The sequence below is a fragment of the Rhopalosiphum padi genome, chromosome 2 (assembly GCF_020882245.1).
Source record: "Rhopalosiphum padi isolate XX-2018 chromosome 2, ASM2088224v1, whole genome shotgun sequence".
Lineage (NCBI taxonomy): Eukaryota > Metazoa > Arthropoda > Insecta > Hemiptera > Aphididae > Rhopalosiphum > Rhopalosiphum padi.
In genome coordinates this window covers 55,572,758-55,591,800 of record NC_083598.1, presented here as the reverse complement: position 1 = coordinate 55,591,800, position 19,043 = coordinate 55,572,758, and the positions used below count along the sequence as shown (strand labels likewise).

Sequence of the window (19,043 nt, the reverse complement as noted above, 5' to 3'; positions counted from 1 at the left end):
GTTAAATATTTCATGATCTTTATTACATATTTTGGCAAAAACAACAACATAAATATTTACATATTTTGACTTTTTTACATAAAAATCCGCGTCCTAATAATAGGTAAATTTTAATTTTATTATTAAGACTCGAGCCGCATCTGACGATGCGGAAGCCACATCATCCACAACTATATTCTATCATTTATTTTTATACTATTTATATTTATTATATTATGTTCTTGTTTTTTTATAGATTATTGATTGAAAAAATAATATTTTTTAAACGTGGGTATGTTCTGGATGGATATCCAACGACAGTCGCTCAAGCCAAAATGCTATTTAAATTTGATGATACGAGTTTACTTCAACAAGATATAGATGTTAATAAATTACCCGGTACCTATACAAATCTATTGATTTTTTTTTATTAATGAAATTGCATAATATACCCAATATACAACACATCATAGTATATAGGTACTATAGTAGGTATTTGGTATAGGTATTTGATAATATACTAAATATTTCTTAGTTAATATACCTATTAAGTATAAAGTATTAGCTATTTATCAAAGATTAAATATATATTATAAAAACATGTGTTTTTGCGTATTAATTTATTTTATTATTTACTACATTTTTGTAGATTTGACGGTTAATTTAACGCAGAATGCACTAGGTGTTAATTTATTCGCTGATCAGAACAGTGATAACGATATCAGTACAAAAATACTTAAAAATACTAGTACAAAAAGACGACTCCTATTCTCTGAAGTTAACACAATACACTCATCAAGTTCTGATATTGCCATATCATCTAATGTGGTTAATGCAGCTAAACCTATTCTAAAAAAAGAAATTAAAAAAAAACCGTAAAATATTATTTATTTTGTAAAAATGTTTTTTTTTTTTAAATTTTATGTTATTTTAGCAAACGCTTAATTTGGAATCGACAAAATCATAATAAGCTTTTGAAATTGCTCAATTCGTATTATGCGCCGATAAAGATGATTGAATCTCCATATTCACCATTAAACTATAATACTAACAAAGTTGAGTTACCAGAAATTGACCCAAGTTTTGAATACTTTCTTGATATAGTTGTAAAAGAAATCGAATTGAATCAACAACATGGTAATTGAAAAGGTACCGCGAAAAATTAACCCCGGAAATTTAGTCCCCAAAAAATAACCCCATATGTGATTTTGTAAGATATAAATGATAATAATTGTATAATATTCAGAACTATAATGTATATTCTAATAAATACGTGTATGTGGATATTTTATAAAATATTTTAATTTTTAAGTGAATTATAATCATTTTAAAATATTTAATATTTTTCATACTCATAACTCACCCAAAATTTAAAATATCGTAAAAAACCAACGAAAAAACACAGATTATGTTCTTACCTAAAAGTTTGATAACAGATCAATTTATCACTCTAATATCAATATAGGTATTAATATATATTTTTTTTATGCATTTTAATTGACATTTAATATTATTATTTATTAATATTATATACGTTTTTTTATTTATGACCATAAATGAAAAAATTGACTATTTGTTTGAAATTATTATATTATTTATTTATTTATATATTATTGATATTTCAAATTAATTTACTAAGTAACATGGGAAGATTAAGAAGTCCATATTTTAACAATATGAGTATAAATATAGGACTTATAGATATAGAGTGCTTTTAGTTATGATATTAGAGTGATTTGACCTATTATCAAGCTTTTAGGTAAGGACACAATCTGTGTTTTCTCGTTGGTTTTTTACAATATTTTAATTTTTAGGTGAGTTATGAGTATGAAAAATATTAAATATTTGAAAATGCTCATAATTCATTTAAAAATTAAAATATTACACGTACACGTATTTATTAGAACATACATTATAGTTTTGAATATTATACAATTATTATCATTTAAAATCTTACAAAATCTCATATGGGGTTATTTTTTCGGGGACTAAATTTCCGGAGTTATTTATTAGGCAAATCAATTGAAAAAATTATTGTAACATACTATTAGTATGATATTAGTATAACGTTTAATATATTACCTAGTAGCTAGTACATTAGAAATTAATTCACAATTAATATTATTATTTATTACATAATTCAGTTTCAATATTATAATAACTAAATCGATGTATTATTTATGATTCCGTATTATAATTTATAATTTATAACTATAGGCATATTGGAGAGAACAACTGATCTAAATAAAATGAATGCATTAGTAGAAGAAATTAACGCTGAAAATCAAAAATATAAGCTAAAACAGCTCAAGGAAAAAGTAAATATCACTATATCAGTATAATCTAAGTATAATACGTATAAGTGGCTTGGACGTTATAGGAGCTTAAAAAATTTAGCGGTAGGTAATAATACCTAAATGTAGCGTTTTACTACTTTAGTAGATACCTATTTTATTTTTATTGTTTATTAGGTATTTATTATATTTATATTTATCATACTCATCATAAATATATTTTTATCTTTTTAATTATGATTAAAATAAATAATGTATAGATGAAATTACTATGGTAGTATGGTAGTACTGTAATTATATTATGTATTGAGTGCTATGATGGTAATTTCACAAAAAATTCTATTACCATAAAAATATGCACTTATTAGTTATTCAGACTTAACGGGTACATTTTTTTGTTTGGTTACTAAGCATGTAACATAATTATATTATTCATCGGTTGCTAAAGAGGGAAACCTCTATATATATATATATATATATTGTACTGTATCGCAAAATTATAACAATAAAAATATTAAAAATAGATACTTGTATTAAAAAATCACATGCAAAAATATATTATGTTTTAAGTAGTTTTAACTTGTACCTATGCAATATTATTACCTACCTAGGTCTGCTATAAATAGGAAACACGTCAGAGCATATTTTAAAATTTTTTTCTAGGTGGCACTATCACTATAAGCTATAAGGACTATGCCAAATACCTGAAATACCTACCTACCTCGGGTACCTTTTATGTTGTATAATCATCTGTAATAATCGGTGTTTTATGTTTTTAGACAAAAGCGGAAAGATTAGATTATTAACTAATTGTATTGTCGATATAGCGGCGAAAAAACTGCGGATAGTAAAGTTGAAAACAGTAATCAAAACGTATTTGTCAATAAATAATAATAATATGTGCTCCGGGACTTGGGCCGCATGGGGTACGAGGCACATTATTTAACAAGGTGGCAGGCACTAAATTTTTTACTTTTGACATTTTTTACTCATGGCACCTACTTTATATGTTAAAATATGCTCTGAAGCACATAGAAAAACATGAAAATACTAGATATCTGATGACTTTCGAGCCATGTTTATAACTTTATTTGAATCTAATTTTTATTTATGACAACGACAGTAGAATAAATTAATAGGTAGATAATGACAAATTGATGTGTCTAATATTTTCTTAATAAAAATGTATATGAATCTATAACAGATGACATTGTTAGAAGATTTTGAGAAAGTAACAGATTTCGAATACTTAGAAAGTTTGTCTAATGAAGAATACTTAATGAAATATGTTACTCCTACTTTAACAAAATTGATAGTACAAGTTGCTAAAGTGAGACCAAAGAATCCTGTTGATTTTTTGGTGAATGAAACTATATTATTTATTTGATATTTTGAAATTGTATTATTATAATTATTATACTTGTTATAGGCATATATGGCTCTTAAAGAGAACCCCGAAGGTATACCAAATTTTCCAGGCTATTCTAAGGAGGGTGTAAAAATACAAAAAATATTGGAACGCATGTTTTTTATCTATAATTACGACGAACATGATATATTTAAATTAAAACCATTAATGGACGTTTTAACAGCGCATTTTACAGATGACGAAGATACCCAAAATAATGAAGAATTATAACTCTATACTTCTATAGTTTAACACTTAAAAAAAACATGAATGATTTTACATAGTTAAAATATTGTATGTTATTAATTATTGTTAATTTTTATGTTCTCAATTATTTATACCCACTAATAAGTACCAAGTACCTACCTGGCTACATATAAATATACTTTTAAAATGTTGGTGTAGATAAGTATACGATTTTAGTTATTTTATTGTAATTTAAAAATATTATTTTGTAGGAATACGCACTTAAAACTTTTAAGGTATTAATTATTATATTTAAGAAACATAAATATATAGGTAGGTAAAATAATTAAAACCTATATTAATTTATCCAATGTGATTTCTACATTATGTATTAATTATATTATACAATCCGAATCTACCTTGTTTTTAATTCCTAGGCAATTTATTTTTTTAAATTAATATTTAAGTCTTTTTTGAAATAAATACAACAGAAATATCACTGTGAAAGAAATAGTTATCCAATGTTTAATTCATCTCTGTCTGACCATTATTTCAGCATTGTCATTTTAAACATTCTAACGTACGTGGCATTCATAAAAATATATAATAAATTATTTACTAATTATCAATTATTAACATCATTAATAAATTATGATGTCTCATGCTAGTCCACTCACAAAGGTTTTCATCTAGGTGCGGCACAACCTAACCGACGGCGCCTGATATTTCAATGTCTAGAGCCGAGACCAAAGCACCGATTATCTGCGGAATGGTTCCAATCGAACCAAACGTCCGACCGACCTCGATGTGACTGTTTAACTGTTGATTGTTGATGATTTCGTAAATCTAAACAAAAAACAGATTACAGCTCGATCCTCGATGCCAAACATAACGTTTATAACATTTGAATCCGAGATAAAAAATCTTAACGCCGATCGTATAAAAAAATTTGTCAGGCGCATGTTTTGTTGTGGGGCATAGTTTAAGCGTTTTCTGTTGTGCACGGTGCGCCTGATGACCGAGGTGCATAGGCGTGCGCAGACATTTGTGGCAGGGTGGGCTAAGTCAATAAATATTAAAAAACCTGAACTCTGATGGAAGAAACAATTAAAATGTTACATACTTTAATTTACCAACTCATAATCACCCACTATTTAAAGCATAAATCATTCATACAATTAAAAACAGATACATATTTTTTTTAAATTAAATAAGAAATATTGTAATTGCCAACACAGTTTAATACAATTTCGCAATCTGTAATGGTAATATGACATAATATGTTATCAATTTTATTTTTAAAGACATTTAATTTATTATTATTGTGTATCAGTTATTTTTCATCTACCTATTTAATGTTTTATGATTTTTGAAAAATCAAAAATCGTTGTTTAGAACATGTATTACTATGTATAAAAATTTCGCACACGTGCCACGGCCCACCCGGCCCGCCCTGTGCGCACGCTTATGCCGAGGTGTAAAGTTAATAATATACCACGCCCACGCATACAATTGTTAAAAAAACTACAAAAATGTGATAATACCAAATTATTGTTGAAGATATAGTATGTGGTATGAAGTATATACCTACCTATTATATTATTATAATTAATAGTTGTCTATTTTATACATAATTGCTAACAGTGGCGTAACTAGGGTTGATATGAGTATTATGGATGATGCATCCCTAGACTTTTTTATTTTACATAGGTATTGTATTTTGTATTAACTGGTTAGGAAAATTACAAATATTACTATGAAAATAAAAAATAAATATAATGTATGAACTATGAATTATTACAAATAATTAGGTAAAATTTTTATTAGTTTTACTCCTTATAACTTGTTCACAATTATGAAATATCCATATCACCCCCCCCCCCCTCCACAAAATGGTCCTAGTTATGTCACTGCTTACTAAACTAAATTACATTAGATAATGTAAATGTTTTTGTCAACTAATGTAATTATTGGTTTTTATTGTTTACATATATAGATATTATACCTATATAAAACTAGTTTTATATATCTATGATTGTTTATAATTCACCGTATATTATTATCAATATTATTATTTTCTATATATGGTATAATTTTCAAAATATTTTACCTCTTTTTGAACTATTAATAGGAATGAGATTTTTATGAATATAAAAAATGTTATTTAATAAAATATAATATCAGGTTATTGATTAAATATTGTAAAGACATTCAGTATGTTAGTAAAAAATATACCAATTCTCAGAATTTCTTAAAGAAAAACACATACCTTAAAAATAATTTTAAATTGATATTAGTTGTAATAATTAGAGGGTACATAATATGTCATTAATATCTTAATTCTAATGAAAGGATCATATAAATAAGGACCATTTCAGATTTTAGTAACTAACACGTAACAATAATTTTACAATTAACATATTGAGTGTTGCAGCTGGTGGATAGTTGACAATGTCGTTATTGCCATAGCAAGTGTGATAATACATAATATTATTTATGATGTCAATTATTGACAAATTAATAGTTAAAGACTTTATTGTTTATAATTTACTTGGAAGTTGTATGTCATAATTTCAATTTTATAAGTTTAAAAAGAGAAAACATTCATTCTAAATAGTATATTTGGTTCATATTGTCATCTAACAATATAAGTTAAAATTATTTGAGATTTTTTTCTACCTTTACTTATAGACTCTTAGAGTATAGAGAATACAAAATAAAATATGATAGCCATGACTCAATATAATATCAATAACTAAGATAATTTATCATCAATTATTTTACCAGTTTTTGTTTAACTTTTTTTAAAATAAAAACTACAAAAGTCAGAGATAATAAAAATAATTATATTTATATAATTATGATTCTAAGTTTCACATTATTATTTCAATCAGGAATATTGAGTTTTTTTAACATTGTTTGTTTAAAAATAAAGAATTGTATATTTGGATGAAAAAAAATCTAGTGTTGCTAACGAATAATAAATAAGTTAAAATAAATCGGTATACATTAATTAAAGTAATATTAAATTGGCTAAATTTTAAAATAAAAATATATAAATGTTAACATTATAATTTTTTGCCTTTGATTAGGAAAATTGTATTAGTTTTTCAATGAAATGTATCATCCAATATATTTTATGACGGTATCACGTTTTGCAAAACTCATTTTACAAGTACAACATGATGAGCAGTGTATGCCTTCACTGTGTATTTTTATGTGATTAGTTAAACTTTGAGTGGATTTGTCAAATGAGTACATGTTAATGTGGTTCAGAAAATCATCAAATTGCTTAAATGTTTTAAAACAAAATAGACATTTTATACTTTCTTCTTCATGAAATATATCATGTTTGGATAAATCACTAGGATTCCTAAATGTTATATTACATAATTTACATTTATAGATTACCACATCCCTTTTGTGAGTTGCTTTGTGTCTATTGAATATTGAAAGGTAAGAGAAATTCTTGTTACAAATATCACAATTATATAAAGCCTTATGAGATTGCATATGAATAACCAAATAGGTCTTTGAGAATAACTGTTTACATATGTTGCATTTTACTTCATCATCTTTAGTATAATTGGATGCTTTTCCAATTTTTAATTGTATCTAAAATTTATAATATAAATAATATAATAAAATTAAAATAAATCTTAATGTTAATAATTTTTTTATTTTTAGTCAATAAAAATACTAACATTATTTGATTTTTTTTTCTTTTTCTTTTTCTTTAATTTTTCTGCAATTCTTTTCAATCTAAAATCAACAGTTATTATTTAAAAATACGTAATATTTTAGATTGTAATAACTTACAAAAATGTAAACTCTTCATCATCCAATGCATTTTTTGAAGAGTAGGTAGTAGTAGTAGCATCTAAATATTTAAATTCAGCTTTAATAAATTAAATCTGTTTGAAGGGTATTTAATAATTTATTATACATAAAAAGTTCATAGAAAAAACTAAAATATTACTGAAATAAATTATGTTCATGTTATTATTTACATTAATAGTATTAATAAATATTGCTCTTAAATAATAAAAAATTTCTAACTAGTTGCATAAAAATATATCAGTAAAAATGATTGATACAAATCTTTCAAATTAAAACTGAAGTCACAATTTGAGATGATTTACAATCATTCCTAAAATTGTATAACACAATATATTAAATTTTAGGTAAGTATGCTTTTAAAAATTAAATGTCACTATTAAATATAAATATGTCAGTAATACTATTATTATATTATAAGAAAAGTTCTTTTTTTTAAATTTAAATTTTATATGTAATTCCTTAAATTGTATTGTTTTTGAATGTTACCCAAAGTTTAAAAACGAGGCCTACTATTGTGTTAGATTATTATTTATTTAATGTTTTCCTCTCCTGGTTTACGTTATCATGTTTTTTGTTTATTCATTATCTTTTATTCTAATCCATATTTTATTTAGGTTATTAATGCGGGGAGAGGGGGGTCCATGGACCCATTGGGAGTCCATAAATGGTTATTCAGGGGTTCACGGGATGGCTATATTTCTTATATATACATATTATATTATATGCTCATATTTTATAAAAATTATATTTAATTTTTTTTTAGGGTGGGGGGAGAGTCCGTGATTATATTTTATACTTCAAAGGGGTCCATGGCCCAGAAAAGGTTAAGAACCTACATTTAAATACATATTTTAAAAATTTAGTTTGAACCTAAAGTTATAGAATTGTATTAGATATTATTATACAACATATTTTTGGTATTTAATATTCATAATTGATCAAAAATTATAATTAAGGAATATACCTTTAGTTTTTTTTTGTTTCTTGCGATAATAAATTTCATTTCTTATAATATTTGATATAAAATCGTCTTTAATGCCCATATTTTTCTCAATCTACAATTATAAATGAGAATTAATTACATAACAATTAACAGAACAAATTAAATGGATGATAACATAAGTTAATTAATTAAATTAATAAATTTTTTTTTAAATTAATAAAATATTATTGGCTAGCCAATTCTAAAATTAAGATGTACCTATATTTAAAAAACTTTATAGATCTTAATTATTGAATATTGCTACATGGTTTCTTACAACAGTTATAACCATTACCTACTACCATATTATATTGTAAATTTGTAATTGATAAGTGTAACGTGTGATGTTGTATATGTAGGTACCTTTATTACAGTAAACAGGTAAATTGTTCTTAATTTAAATATTTGTTTAACAAAGAATAATAAATTATTTGTTTTTAATTTCATTTTTACAACAATACTAGTAATTCTAAATATAGGTACCTACCTTGTTATTTATTAGTATGTAATGGTATGAGTACTAAGTAGTACGAAAAACCGAAAAAATATAAATAAAAAGTCAACAGGCGATAATTATTAAAATTTGGCATTTACACATTCAATCGTTAACATTTTTCACGCGATTGTAAAATTTTAACATTAAACACATTCTATTTTATATTTTAATGATATTTTATGGAACGTAATAAGCTGGCTACAGAATTGCCTTGTCCGATTGTCGTATTTACACAAGTCACAAGATCTATAAAGATTGATAATGTTTATTAATCGTGATCGTAACTAAAACACATGTTTGTAATTTGTATGTTTAATACTTTAATCTGATACCTTATCACCTAGTACTGTATTCTCTAGCTTAACGAGTCTATAAATAATAAATAAATAAATAAATTAATGAAAAAGGTATCTTTTCCAAAAATACATATAAATCGGAGTGGGGTTTACTGGGAAAATCCCGGTTATTCAGTACTCAGTAGGCCTATACTATGGATTAATGATTATCGAGAAGCTGTAGTAGTGTAGTGTTGTGATTTATAGATAGTTTTATCAATATTGTCGCGGTAGTTGGGCACTCGTGCGCTATCGAGAAACAGTTGCTCCGGTTGCTTGTTAAGTGACTTCGGAAAGTAATTGAAAGTATACTTCAGTTGGTACGGACAGCGCCAGCAAAAGGGCAATTGCCAAGGGCCCCGTGCCTTTCGTGCTATTTAATGATTTGTAAGCCTATAAAATACAATGTATTCTATTAAATACATTTTTTTTATAATGTTAATAAGAATTGAATAACACGGGTTGCTGATAGCTGCATACAAATAATGTAATTATTTTTTTTTAGCTTAATAATATTTTATTTGTTAAAAAGATTGTTTACATTGAATATTTCTGTTTTATTAAAACGTCATGTTGAGCAAATCTACTAATCGGTTTAGCTATTTTCTAATTATTCTAAACGACTTAAACAATGCATGGATGCAATATAATAAAATATAAATGTAGTATTATATATAATAATATGTGCTTTCAGCTTTGTACATGTCTATAAATATTTTAGAATAGTCTAAATACATTAAACATTGCATTGTGTATAATAATTTTATAATAAATGTTGTCAGTCCATGTTCAACTTGATTATTTTATTATTTATCCAAATTCCAAATAATATTTTTTCTGTTTACTAAAAATATTAAAAATAAAGGGAGTTCAGCGGTGGATCCAGGAATTTTTTTAAGGAGGGCACATTATTAATATTTTGAAATTTGAATTTTCAGTAAATTAATTATAAATTATAATATATTAAATTAATAAAAAATATATGAATAAAGTTTCAACACCGATTTTCCGATTATTGTATAGATATTTATTTAGTTTTTAAAATCATATTTAATACCTATGTATAAATAAAAAACTGACTATTTCAAAAATGTTCTGTAGGACTGCAGCCCATTAACAGGGGGGCATGTGCCCCTGGATCCAACACTGGTTGAGTCAGACCTAACTACTATAGTTACTAGTTAGATCCGATATTGAAAAAATCAATAAAATAAATCCAAGTATAAAAATATATTGTCAGTTTTCACTCAATATTAATAATCAATATAGGTAAATGATTTATAACAATCATTTACACGAGGCAATTTAAAAACACTGCATTTTTAATTTATATATCGAGAAAAGGGTGGATGATACAACTCATAGGTATACACAGGTTCAAATGGAAATCGATATTCTATATTTTGAGAGTATACAAATTTAATTAAATAAAGTAAAGTAAAAAAAAAAAAAACAATTTCAAAGGGCTTATTTATACATGCGGCGCGCGAGAATAATATATTAGAACATCGTACATCGATATTGATAGATTAATGTAAACTGTAGACATTATAGTTTAAATAATATTATATTGAATTATTTATATAATATATAAAACTATACTATATATGCCTATACGCTTGAATCCTTAACACACATTATTGTTGTGAATTTTCGTTTTTAATTATTAACAGCATAGAGAAGACAACGTTTATATAATAGTATACAATGGGTGTATCGTATAAATTATAAATATTATTTAAGTATTATATTTATATATATGTATATGATAATAAAATTAATAATCGTAAGTATAATATGTATATAAATAATAAAAATAATAATAATATGGAACAGTATTGCGTATAATATATAGGCGGTATATTACTCTAAAAGATTAAGAGTGCTATTGGTCTTCCTCAGTTGAGCTCTCCACGGAATGATTTTGGCAAGACCATCATCGCTGTCTGCGTCTTTTGTGTTGTTATTGGAGACATGTTGCTGTTGCTGCGAAGGAGGCTGTGGCACCGATGGTTTCTCATCTGTGTCCGGTACAGATTCGTCGTCCACTGCTGGTAGATCGTTTTCCTTGTTCTGGTCGTCCGTTACAGTATCGGCAAAGGTTACCTTGGCCATGGGAGCTGGTGGTGGTGGTGGTGGTTTCCCATTGTTCGATAGCCTAAGCAGACAATAATTTTCCATCAATAAAAATACACGACGAAAAAACTAAGTGTTTTTTATTTTCAGATAAGTTCTCTACAAGACAATATTATAACTGGATGACTATATAAAAGGAAAATACATTTAATGTTTTGTATACTACTGCTGCTGCTGCTGCTGTACCAGTTTTCTTTGAAACCCACCTGCAGGCACGTAGTTTCGGCTGTTTTTATAAATTATTGGTGACTGTATTTTTAAGTAATTACCAGTCACCAGCTCATAATATACTTTATATAGTTCCTGTTGTAATATAGGTACAGAGCGAGTACATTAAAAAAATTATATTAGTAGACGATATATGATTAAAAACGTTAACAACTATAAGAATGCTAAGTTGTATTATTATATATTTTATTTTTTTAATACTAAAATACATTACTATAAGCAATTTTTTCTCATTAGCAAGTCGGACCTTTTCGTAATTATCTATGGGATGCAATTAGTATGGAGCCGAAAGAAGCAAGAATGATTTAGACAAAAAACTGCAAAATACTGCAAATGTCACACCAAACCTTCTTCCAAATAATGTACCTAGTAATTGATTCCAAAATACTTAAATAACTGTGGTACAGTATTCACATTCCGAGGTAACATGGTGTAAATTTCAGATATACTATATATAATATATAACAGATATTACATTAAAATTATAAAAAATTGAATTTGTCAATTAATGTTCGTTTATATATTTGTTGGAATCTATATTATAAGTTTATACATTTATAATACGTAATTTAAATAATTGTAGAAATAGTTAATAGGTAGATAATTTTATGCTTATTTGATCTTCAGTGCAAATTTTTTAAATTTATAATCACGTTGCTTGTCTTGGAAAAATAGCTGTAATTAATTTTATTGTAAGTATTTATCAACAGATTAACTGGGATATAAAATAAGCTTTAATCAAACTGTTGAAAATGTGATAATGACGATAATGTATCTTGTTACCTACTCTCGAACTGTTCAAATGTGGATTAGTATGTAAATTACGTAGACATGCAATAAACACTAATGTTTTTCGACTTATGCGTATTATATATTATCATAATAATTGTTATTGAAATTTAATTTGTTCAAGATCGAATTAAAAAATGAACGACGCAGACGAGTGTTATAAATTGTATAGATATTAGTAGTTTAAATTTACTAAAGCAATAAGTTTTTACATTTTACTTTTAATTCACTAATTTACAGCCATGACGTATACACACACACGACTAGGTAGGGACCGGCTATATTTTAAGTGAAAACAACAACAGCTGTGCTCTCGCGGGAAATCAAACCGTGACGGCAACAATTTCTATACTAACTAACTATCTCGGTGACTAATAATTAGATGCTGTCGAAATGTTTACTTAGGCATTAGACTCAACATTTTTTTGAAAACATACTTATCGTCTTGTCTTTTATTTTGCATCAGTTGCCGTTTCCATGGTGGCAAAGATTGTAAACGCTTTTCCTCTGCTTGCCGGCTAAGCTCTTCTTCCATATCTTTTCGTGCTTTTTCCGCTGCCTTTTTAGCCATCATCTGACGCTTCCACGCGGGTATCACATTACCGTTGGCGTCTTTTTCCGGGATCTATAAAAAAGCATTCACACCAATATTTTTGAAATTTTGATTGCAACAATGTAATACATACAAAATACTAACATACTAATTTATTATTATAGACTATAGTTTGTATTAGTTATTACTTATTACATATTTATTGTTATACATGTTATGATATCTAGTGTTCAATGTTCATACTAAGCTGTAGTAGAATAAAGCTCAGCGAATATGTTACAAATTATTCAAATAATAAACGAGTTCCACTGGAACTGAACATGATATATTATAATTAATTAGGAACATAATGTAATTAACGACCGACGAGAATCGCACGAAAAATAACGTCATTGAACGTCTTAATGTCTAACATGAGGTGAAATCGCGTATAACATAGCTTTCAGATATTTTTATGCTTTGAGTGAAATGCGCGTGTAAATCTAATGGCGATTGAGTATCGCACTGGTTTAGTCATGATATTATGATTGACGATGTGTGGACTACATATAGCCATATAGGTATCAGATTAACAGTTTAAAAAGTTTAAATTCCAATATCTCACAAGTCTAAATTGTGGTACTTCAATAACAAAAACAACAAATAGCTTATTTGTAATATTACTATAGGTATTATAAATAAATAAGAAAAACTACAAGAATAATAAGAATAAGAATAATCTTTGTATTTTAATTTAAAATAGTTAAACATTTCTATCAACAAATAATTAATGATTTAAAATCATTTAGAATGAACGATATTGTTAGTTTTAATTAGAATCTGTTAGAACCTGTTTTAATTTATATAAGATATAACTTAATAATTATTAAAACGTATAGGTAATTAATATTTTTTAACACGTGTATAATAACTACAATGTCGAATGTAAGTATAGACTCAATAATCAGAAAGAAGCATTTAAAAGATATATTATTAGAAAACCGGATACATTAAAATTAATAATTAGGTACTTATGCGATTACCATAAATCTAAAAAAAAATATACCGGTAGGCGGTAAGGTTGGACTTAATGTTACCGATACAATTTTGAATACGATTATTACAATTTAATTGCATTTTGTTCATTATATTAATTAAATTGATATTCGATTATATCAGTTATTATATTTTATATAGTCAATTAGTTACCTGATCTATGATATTGTCAGGTGACAACTGTTTGGTGATCTCGTTGATCTTTTGTTTTTCGCTCATCTCGTCCATTTTGACTTTTTCGACTTTCATTTTTTTAATGCCGTTGATATCTTTTGACATTTTTAGTTCTGCTATCAGATCTTGCCTTTGTGCTTGTAACGGAGGCACGGCACCTAATGAAACATAATAAGTAATAACACACATACTACACAAGTCAGTGAAAGCTGAAGAAATTAAAAACCATTCCCATAAGATTGTTATTGTAATATTCGTCTAATTACACGCGTTGTTATTTATTACATTGTTTGACATTATTAATATGATATAGAAACTAATTCCAGTGTATTGAATTCGCCAAAAATCAATTCCGTCATATTATTGTTGTGTACAGAAGCATATGTCGAATGAAAACCGAATCTTTATAGACATTAGACAGTATTATAAGTAGGTACGCATTGCAATTTGCATATTGATTTTCTTTTAAGCATTGAAGTATTTTTTTCTACGATAATATAATTTGCCATTAACGAAAATACAATATTATTTAAGCTGGAATTAGATTTTTTTTTTATTGAAAACGATTAATAATTAATATTTCATTATAATAATACAATACAGAAGTATAATCTTATGGTAAATAATTTATCCCATTTATATAGATTCATCACTATTTTTAGCATGTATACTTTTAGTTTTATATATTTTACTCGGAACAATAAGTTTTATAAATTTATTTAATGATTTATTTCTGAAATGTCGCTCTAAGTACAAACGAAAATTGACTTTTCAAGTTTAATTTATGAGACTATGCGTAGTTAAGTATTTTTTTTATAATTTAATGATACACCGTTTTCATTTTGATAATGAACGCAGTTGTATTTCGAAATTAAATAAAGTTACCCGGTCGTAAAAATAATTAACACTCATCATAAAAACATCATAATACAACAGAGAAGATTCTACAAACTAAAAAAAAATTCACAACGCCGTGGGATGTATAAATGTAATTAAATGCAGAGAGAAGAAGTCATCACTCATTTCAATTACGATTCGTTCTTTTGTCGATATCTTCGTATAGTAACATTCCACTAGTGTGATTTATTGAAAAAAAAACCAAACCCAACCTACATATACTTTAATAAATAGAGTAGTTTTTCCATAGGGTTTCGACGAACAACAAAATACGTATAAATATAATGACAATCTCAAAATGTGTATTAAAGTATAAACCGGTAGCAATTTAATAATAATTTTGCAAACATTTTCGTAGAGGTTTTGAATCAGGTACCAGTGATGAGGGTACATGTGAGATTGTGAGGTACATATTACGACGTATATTTTATGCTGTAATCGTACGTCTGAGCTTGTCGGAGAAGTAATATCGTAATAATTTTTCGAAATGTTAAATGTCACTTTCTTCTATGACCGCGAAACGTGAAAAGCAAACGTATATAATAGGTACACAACGGTGACAATATTATAATATTATTATTGCTTACCGGAATGTTTGTCCGCGTCGTTGTTGTTGTTCTGCATGATCTTCACGGTGCCCGGCGTCTTCTTGAGCTGTACGCTGTGCAAGTCGTGTATGCTGATCGCGGCCAACGGCTGTTGCTGGTGCTGCTGTTGGTGTTGTACGGCCACCGACAGTTCGGACTTGGTCCTGTGCAAAGGCGCGTTTGCCGGCCTGACGACCACTTCGTTCGGATCGCCGGTTACGATGCTCTTCAAGTACTCGGAGGGTTTGATGAGTCCGATGTCGTGGACGCCCGTGGCCGGGAACTTTGGCGGAATGAACGCTGCCGGTTGCTGAGGTCCGGTCATCGCCGACACCGTCGCCCCTCCACCTTCAGAAGATTCTCCTGCAAAATGTGCAAGACCGTGTGACTTACCGACCGTGCGCGCTTTATCTGATATGGTGTGCCGCGGCCGGTCAACAGCGCGTGAAGCTTTTTACATTCTTTTATTTTCCTATACGCTTTTCGCACACGCGAGCACCGCGCGGCACAACTGCGATAACGCTGCACAGCGCGGCCAACGGGTTACCTATAATAGGTACTTAATACGAGAACAGTGCAGTATGCGGACACGTCGATATAATTGGCGGCGAAAGCCAGGTGAAATCGGAGCGATTTGTAGACGATTATTCTATTTTAAAACCGTTTTTAATTAATTTAATTGCACTCGAAACAAGTCGATTAGTACATATTGTTATGGTAAAAATCACAAATATATTATAATTGTTAAAACTAATATTATGCTCGAGAACCGTATACGGTTGAAGATTTAATCGAATTTTAGAAGGGTTTATAGTATTTATTTTTCGGTTATCTTGCGTACACATCGAGAATTTCTGATAGTATTACATCTTATCCACGTTTTTGTTTTTTTTTAAATATTTCTTATTGTGAAATAAATAATAACGGCTATTAGAATTAAGCGTAAAAATGACCGCAATACAGTTAATAATTATCAAAAACATATGCTAAAAAATTAAAAACATATTTAAGCTTTTTAATTTTATAATAAGACTACTGTATGTTCGGGATGAGGCAGGCCAGTCCAAAGACTTCCAAAACGACTTTGTCAAAATAGAATCTAATTTTTTTCTTTTCGGCCAAGCCGAATCCGTAACGAGATTACCGCGACGAGCGTAATATTCTATTATACACCTGTAGCGCGTACTACTTATTTTCGACTGGTGTATAATAATAATAATAATAATATGATATTGTAAAATACTCACTGGGATTGCGGACCGACTGCTGTTGCACGTACACGTACACCTGTCCGTGGAAATCGTTGACGGGCATGGGTGGCGGGGGTGGCGGAGGACACACGACCGCCGCCGGTTCCGACACCACGCGCTTCAGCGGCGTCCGTTCCTTGTGGTGGTGAACGGCCGCGTGCAGCGGCAGCGTGTGATGGTGATGCTGGCCCGGCAGCTCCGGGTCCGAGTCTTCGGCCGAATGGCTCACGTCCGACGGCGAGCCGCTCGACACTCCCGACTCTGTCATTACACGCACACAAGACGTCACGTTTAATTTTCGTTTTTATCACAGTTTTTACTGCATTATTATTATTGTTATATCTATATATAGAGATTACTAAGACCGGCAGAATAGTATATACCAACGTGGTTATACGGTGGTCGAGACGAGATTCGATATGGCGCTATTGCCCTCCAACCTCACCTCTTATGACCACAAAGAAAAAGCTTAAATTCAAATAAACCACCAATCATTTAATACCTATATAATTTAAATTTTTACTAGTATAAACGATAGTTAATAATAGATAGGTACTTTTTAATATTTTTTTTGTATTTCCTACAATGGTATACAACACTGAAATACTTACTCGAAGTTTGAGTTTTAGTTTAGTTGATATAATTTTAAAAGTCGTAAATAGAACTTTTTGAATTTGCGTAGGTATAATATATATTGTTTATAAGTGTATATTAATTCATTATATGACACTTATAATGAAGTATAGAAAAAAATTTTAAGGTAAATAACCGACCTCCCTAATTAATGTTTCTCTTTACGCCACTATATGATTACAACACTCGAACACTGAGATTATATTTTAAAACCTAAGAAGGTAAACGAAATTGTTTTCTATTTTTAAACACAGATCTATTTGATAATACATTATTATAAATTATAATATTAAATTTCTACATTGCGTCTTAATCAGAAAGGATCCAAATGATCGGTGACTGTGCAATATTATGTATACATATAATTATCATGCAGTGCTTTACCGTGTCTCACTTTAGACCGTTTATTAATAATTGTTATTTCTATGCAGTTATGGTTAAGTTCACTGCACTGAATACAGCATTCGGTACACCGTACATATATTACAGTATATACTATATTGTAATTTGATTATAACGAAAATCCTACTTTTGGATTTTACCACTTCCTAGAAAGCCGAAACTACTTTGAAAGTAGTGTGTAATTTTACTATAAAATCACGATTACGATTTATGACAGGTACCTAATTGGGTTGAACAAGTGTATATTGTAAAGATGTTATAATACGTAAGTAATTTGATAATTAAACAAATTTATAAAGATAATTTTTATCGACTACCGTGACTATAAATGATAAGAAACATGAAAGTACAATACAATCGATTTGAAATCAGATCTGTTAACATCAAATGATAAAATCATAGAATAGAATAAAATTTTATATTTTTATACTAGGTGTATCATAATGTGAAAATCCGAAAAAAAATTCACTAGAGTACAATAACTGGTTATTAACGCCGTAGGTGGTGGTGGTTAAGCTCTTAAATGATCCAACTCGTGTAGTCGTGAATAATTCACTAATGGCAATAAAGAATAATTATTATTACGGATGTACAAATTAAAAAAAAAAAATCAGTGTTTTCTACTAATATTGGCGTCTTCGAAGTCTCTCTTTTTATGGAGCAGTTTATAAAGAAAAAACATAATATGTATATTTAATAATAGAAATATTATACTGAACACCAATGCTATTTGTTTACCAGTCACTCAATCTGCATCCTGGTGACCACGTCATACTATTTAACACTTTCATAATGAGTTACGCTGTGACCACTGATCGACAAGTTTATATAATCGACCG

At 28.0% G+C, this 19,043-nt stretch overlaps 3 protein-coding genes across 7 annotated transcripts in view; 1 reads left to right on the top strand and 2 right to left on the bottom strand.

Moving 5' to 3' along the window:
* The first annotated feature begins 727 nt into the window (after window positions 1-727).
* LOC132919330 (adenylate kinase 7-like) lies at window positions 728-4,073 on the top strand. Its single transcript, XM_060980855.1, has 4 exons — window positions 728-1,116; window positions 2,197-2,297; window positions 3,478-3,633; window positions 3,703-4,073. The coding sequence occupies exons 1-4, from the start codon at window positions 990-992 to the stop codon at window positions 3,910-3,912; spliced, it is 594 nt and encodes a 197-aa protein (XP_060836838.1). The 5' UTR covers window positions 728-989; the 3' UTR covers window positions 3,913-4,073.
* Window positions 4,074-6,692: 2,619 nt separating this feature from the next.
* Window positions 6,693-10,757, bottom strand: LOC132919319 (zinc finger protein 254-like). Its single transcript, XM_060980830.1, has 5 exons — window positions 9,177-10,757; window positions 8,672-8,762; window positions 7,687-7,747; window positions 7,572-7,629; window positions 6,693-7,482 (listed from the first exon to the last, which is right to left on the bottom strand). Exons 2-5 carry the CDS (start codon window positions 8,748-8,750, stop codon window positions 6,991-6,993), a joined length of 690 nt encoding a protein of 229 aa, XP_060836813.1. The 5' UTR covers window positions 8,751-8,762; window positions 9,177-10,757; the 3' UTR covers window positions 6,693-6,990.
* A 139-nt stretch (window positions 10,758-10,896) lies between these two features.
* Window positions 10,897-19,043, bottom strand: part of LOC132919318 (uncharacterized) — a 71,706-nt gene continuing 63,559 nt past the window's right edge. For all 5 annotated transcript variants that reach the window (XM_060980826.1, XM_060980827.1, XM_060980829.1 and 2 more), the window contains 5 exons: window positions 17,167-17,430; window positions 15,920-16,282; window positions 14,415-14,593; window positions 13,111-13,298; window positions 10,897-11,678 (listed from right to left, as the gene is read on the bottom strand). In XM_060980826.1, coding sequence (XP_060836809.1) covers window positions 11,384-11,678; window positions 13,111-13,298; window positions 14,415-14,593; window positions 15,920-16,282; window positions 17,167-17,430 — 1,289 coding nt within the window. In that variant the 3' untranslated portion in view covers window positions 10,897-11,383. The remainder of the gene's footprint in view (window positions 11,679-13,110; window positions 13,299-14,414; window positions 14,594-15,919; window positions 16,283-17,166; window positions 17,431-19,043) is intronic.

Bases quoted from the DNA above. Each gene is read 5' to 3' on its own strand.
- LOC132919319 (XM_060980830.1), bottom strand. From the start codon at position 8,750: ATGGGCATTAAAGACGATTTTATATCAAATATTATAAGAAATGAAATT. The intron at 7,748-8,671 runs GTATATTCCTTA...TTAAATATTTAG, and splicing joins GAAACAAAAAAAAACTAAAG to ATGCTACTACTACTACCTAC. The intron at 7,483-7,571 runs GTTAGTATTTTT...TATAAATTTTAG, and splicing joins AGAAAAAAAAATCAAATAAT to ATACAATTAAAAATTGGAAA.
- LOC132919330 (XM_060980855.1), top strand. From the start codon at position 990: ATGATTGAATCTCCATATTCACCATTAAACTATAATACTAACAAAGTT. The intron at 1,117-2,196 runs GTAATTGAAAAG...TTATAACTATAG, and splicing joins CGAATTGAATCAACAACATG to GCATATTGGAGAGAACAACT. The intron at 2,298-3,477 runs GTAAATATCACT...AATCTATAACAG, and splicing joins TAAAACAGCTCAAGGAAAAA to ATGACATTGTTAGAAGATTT.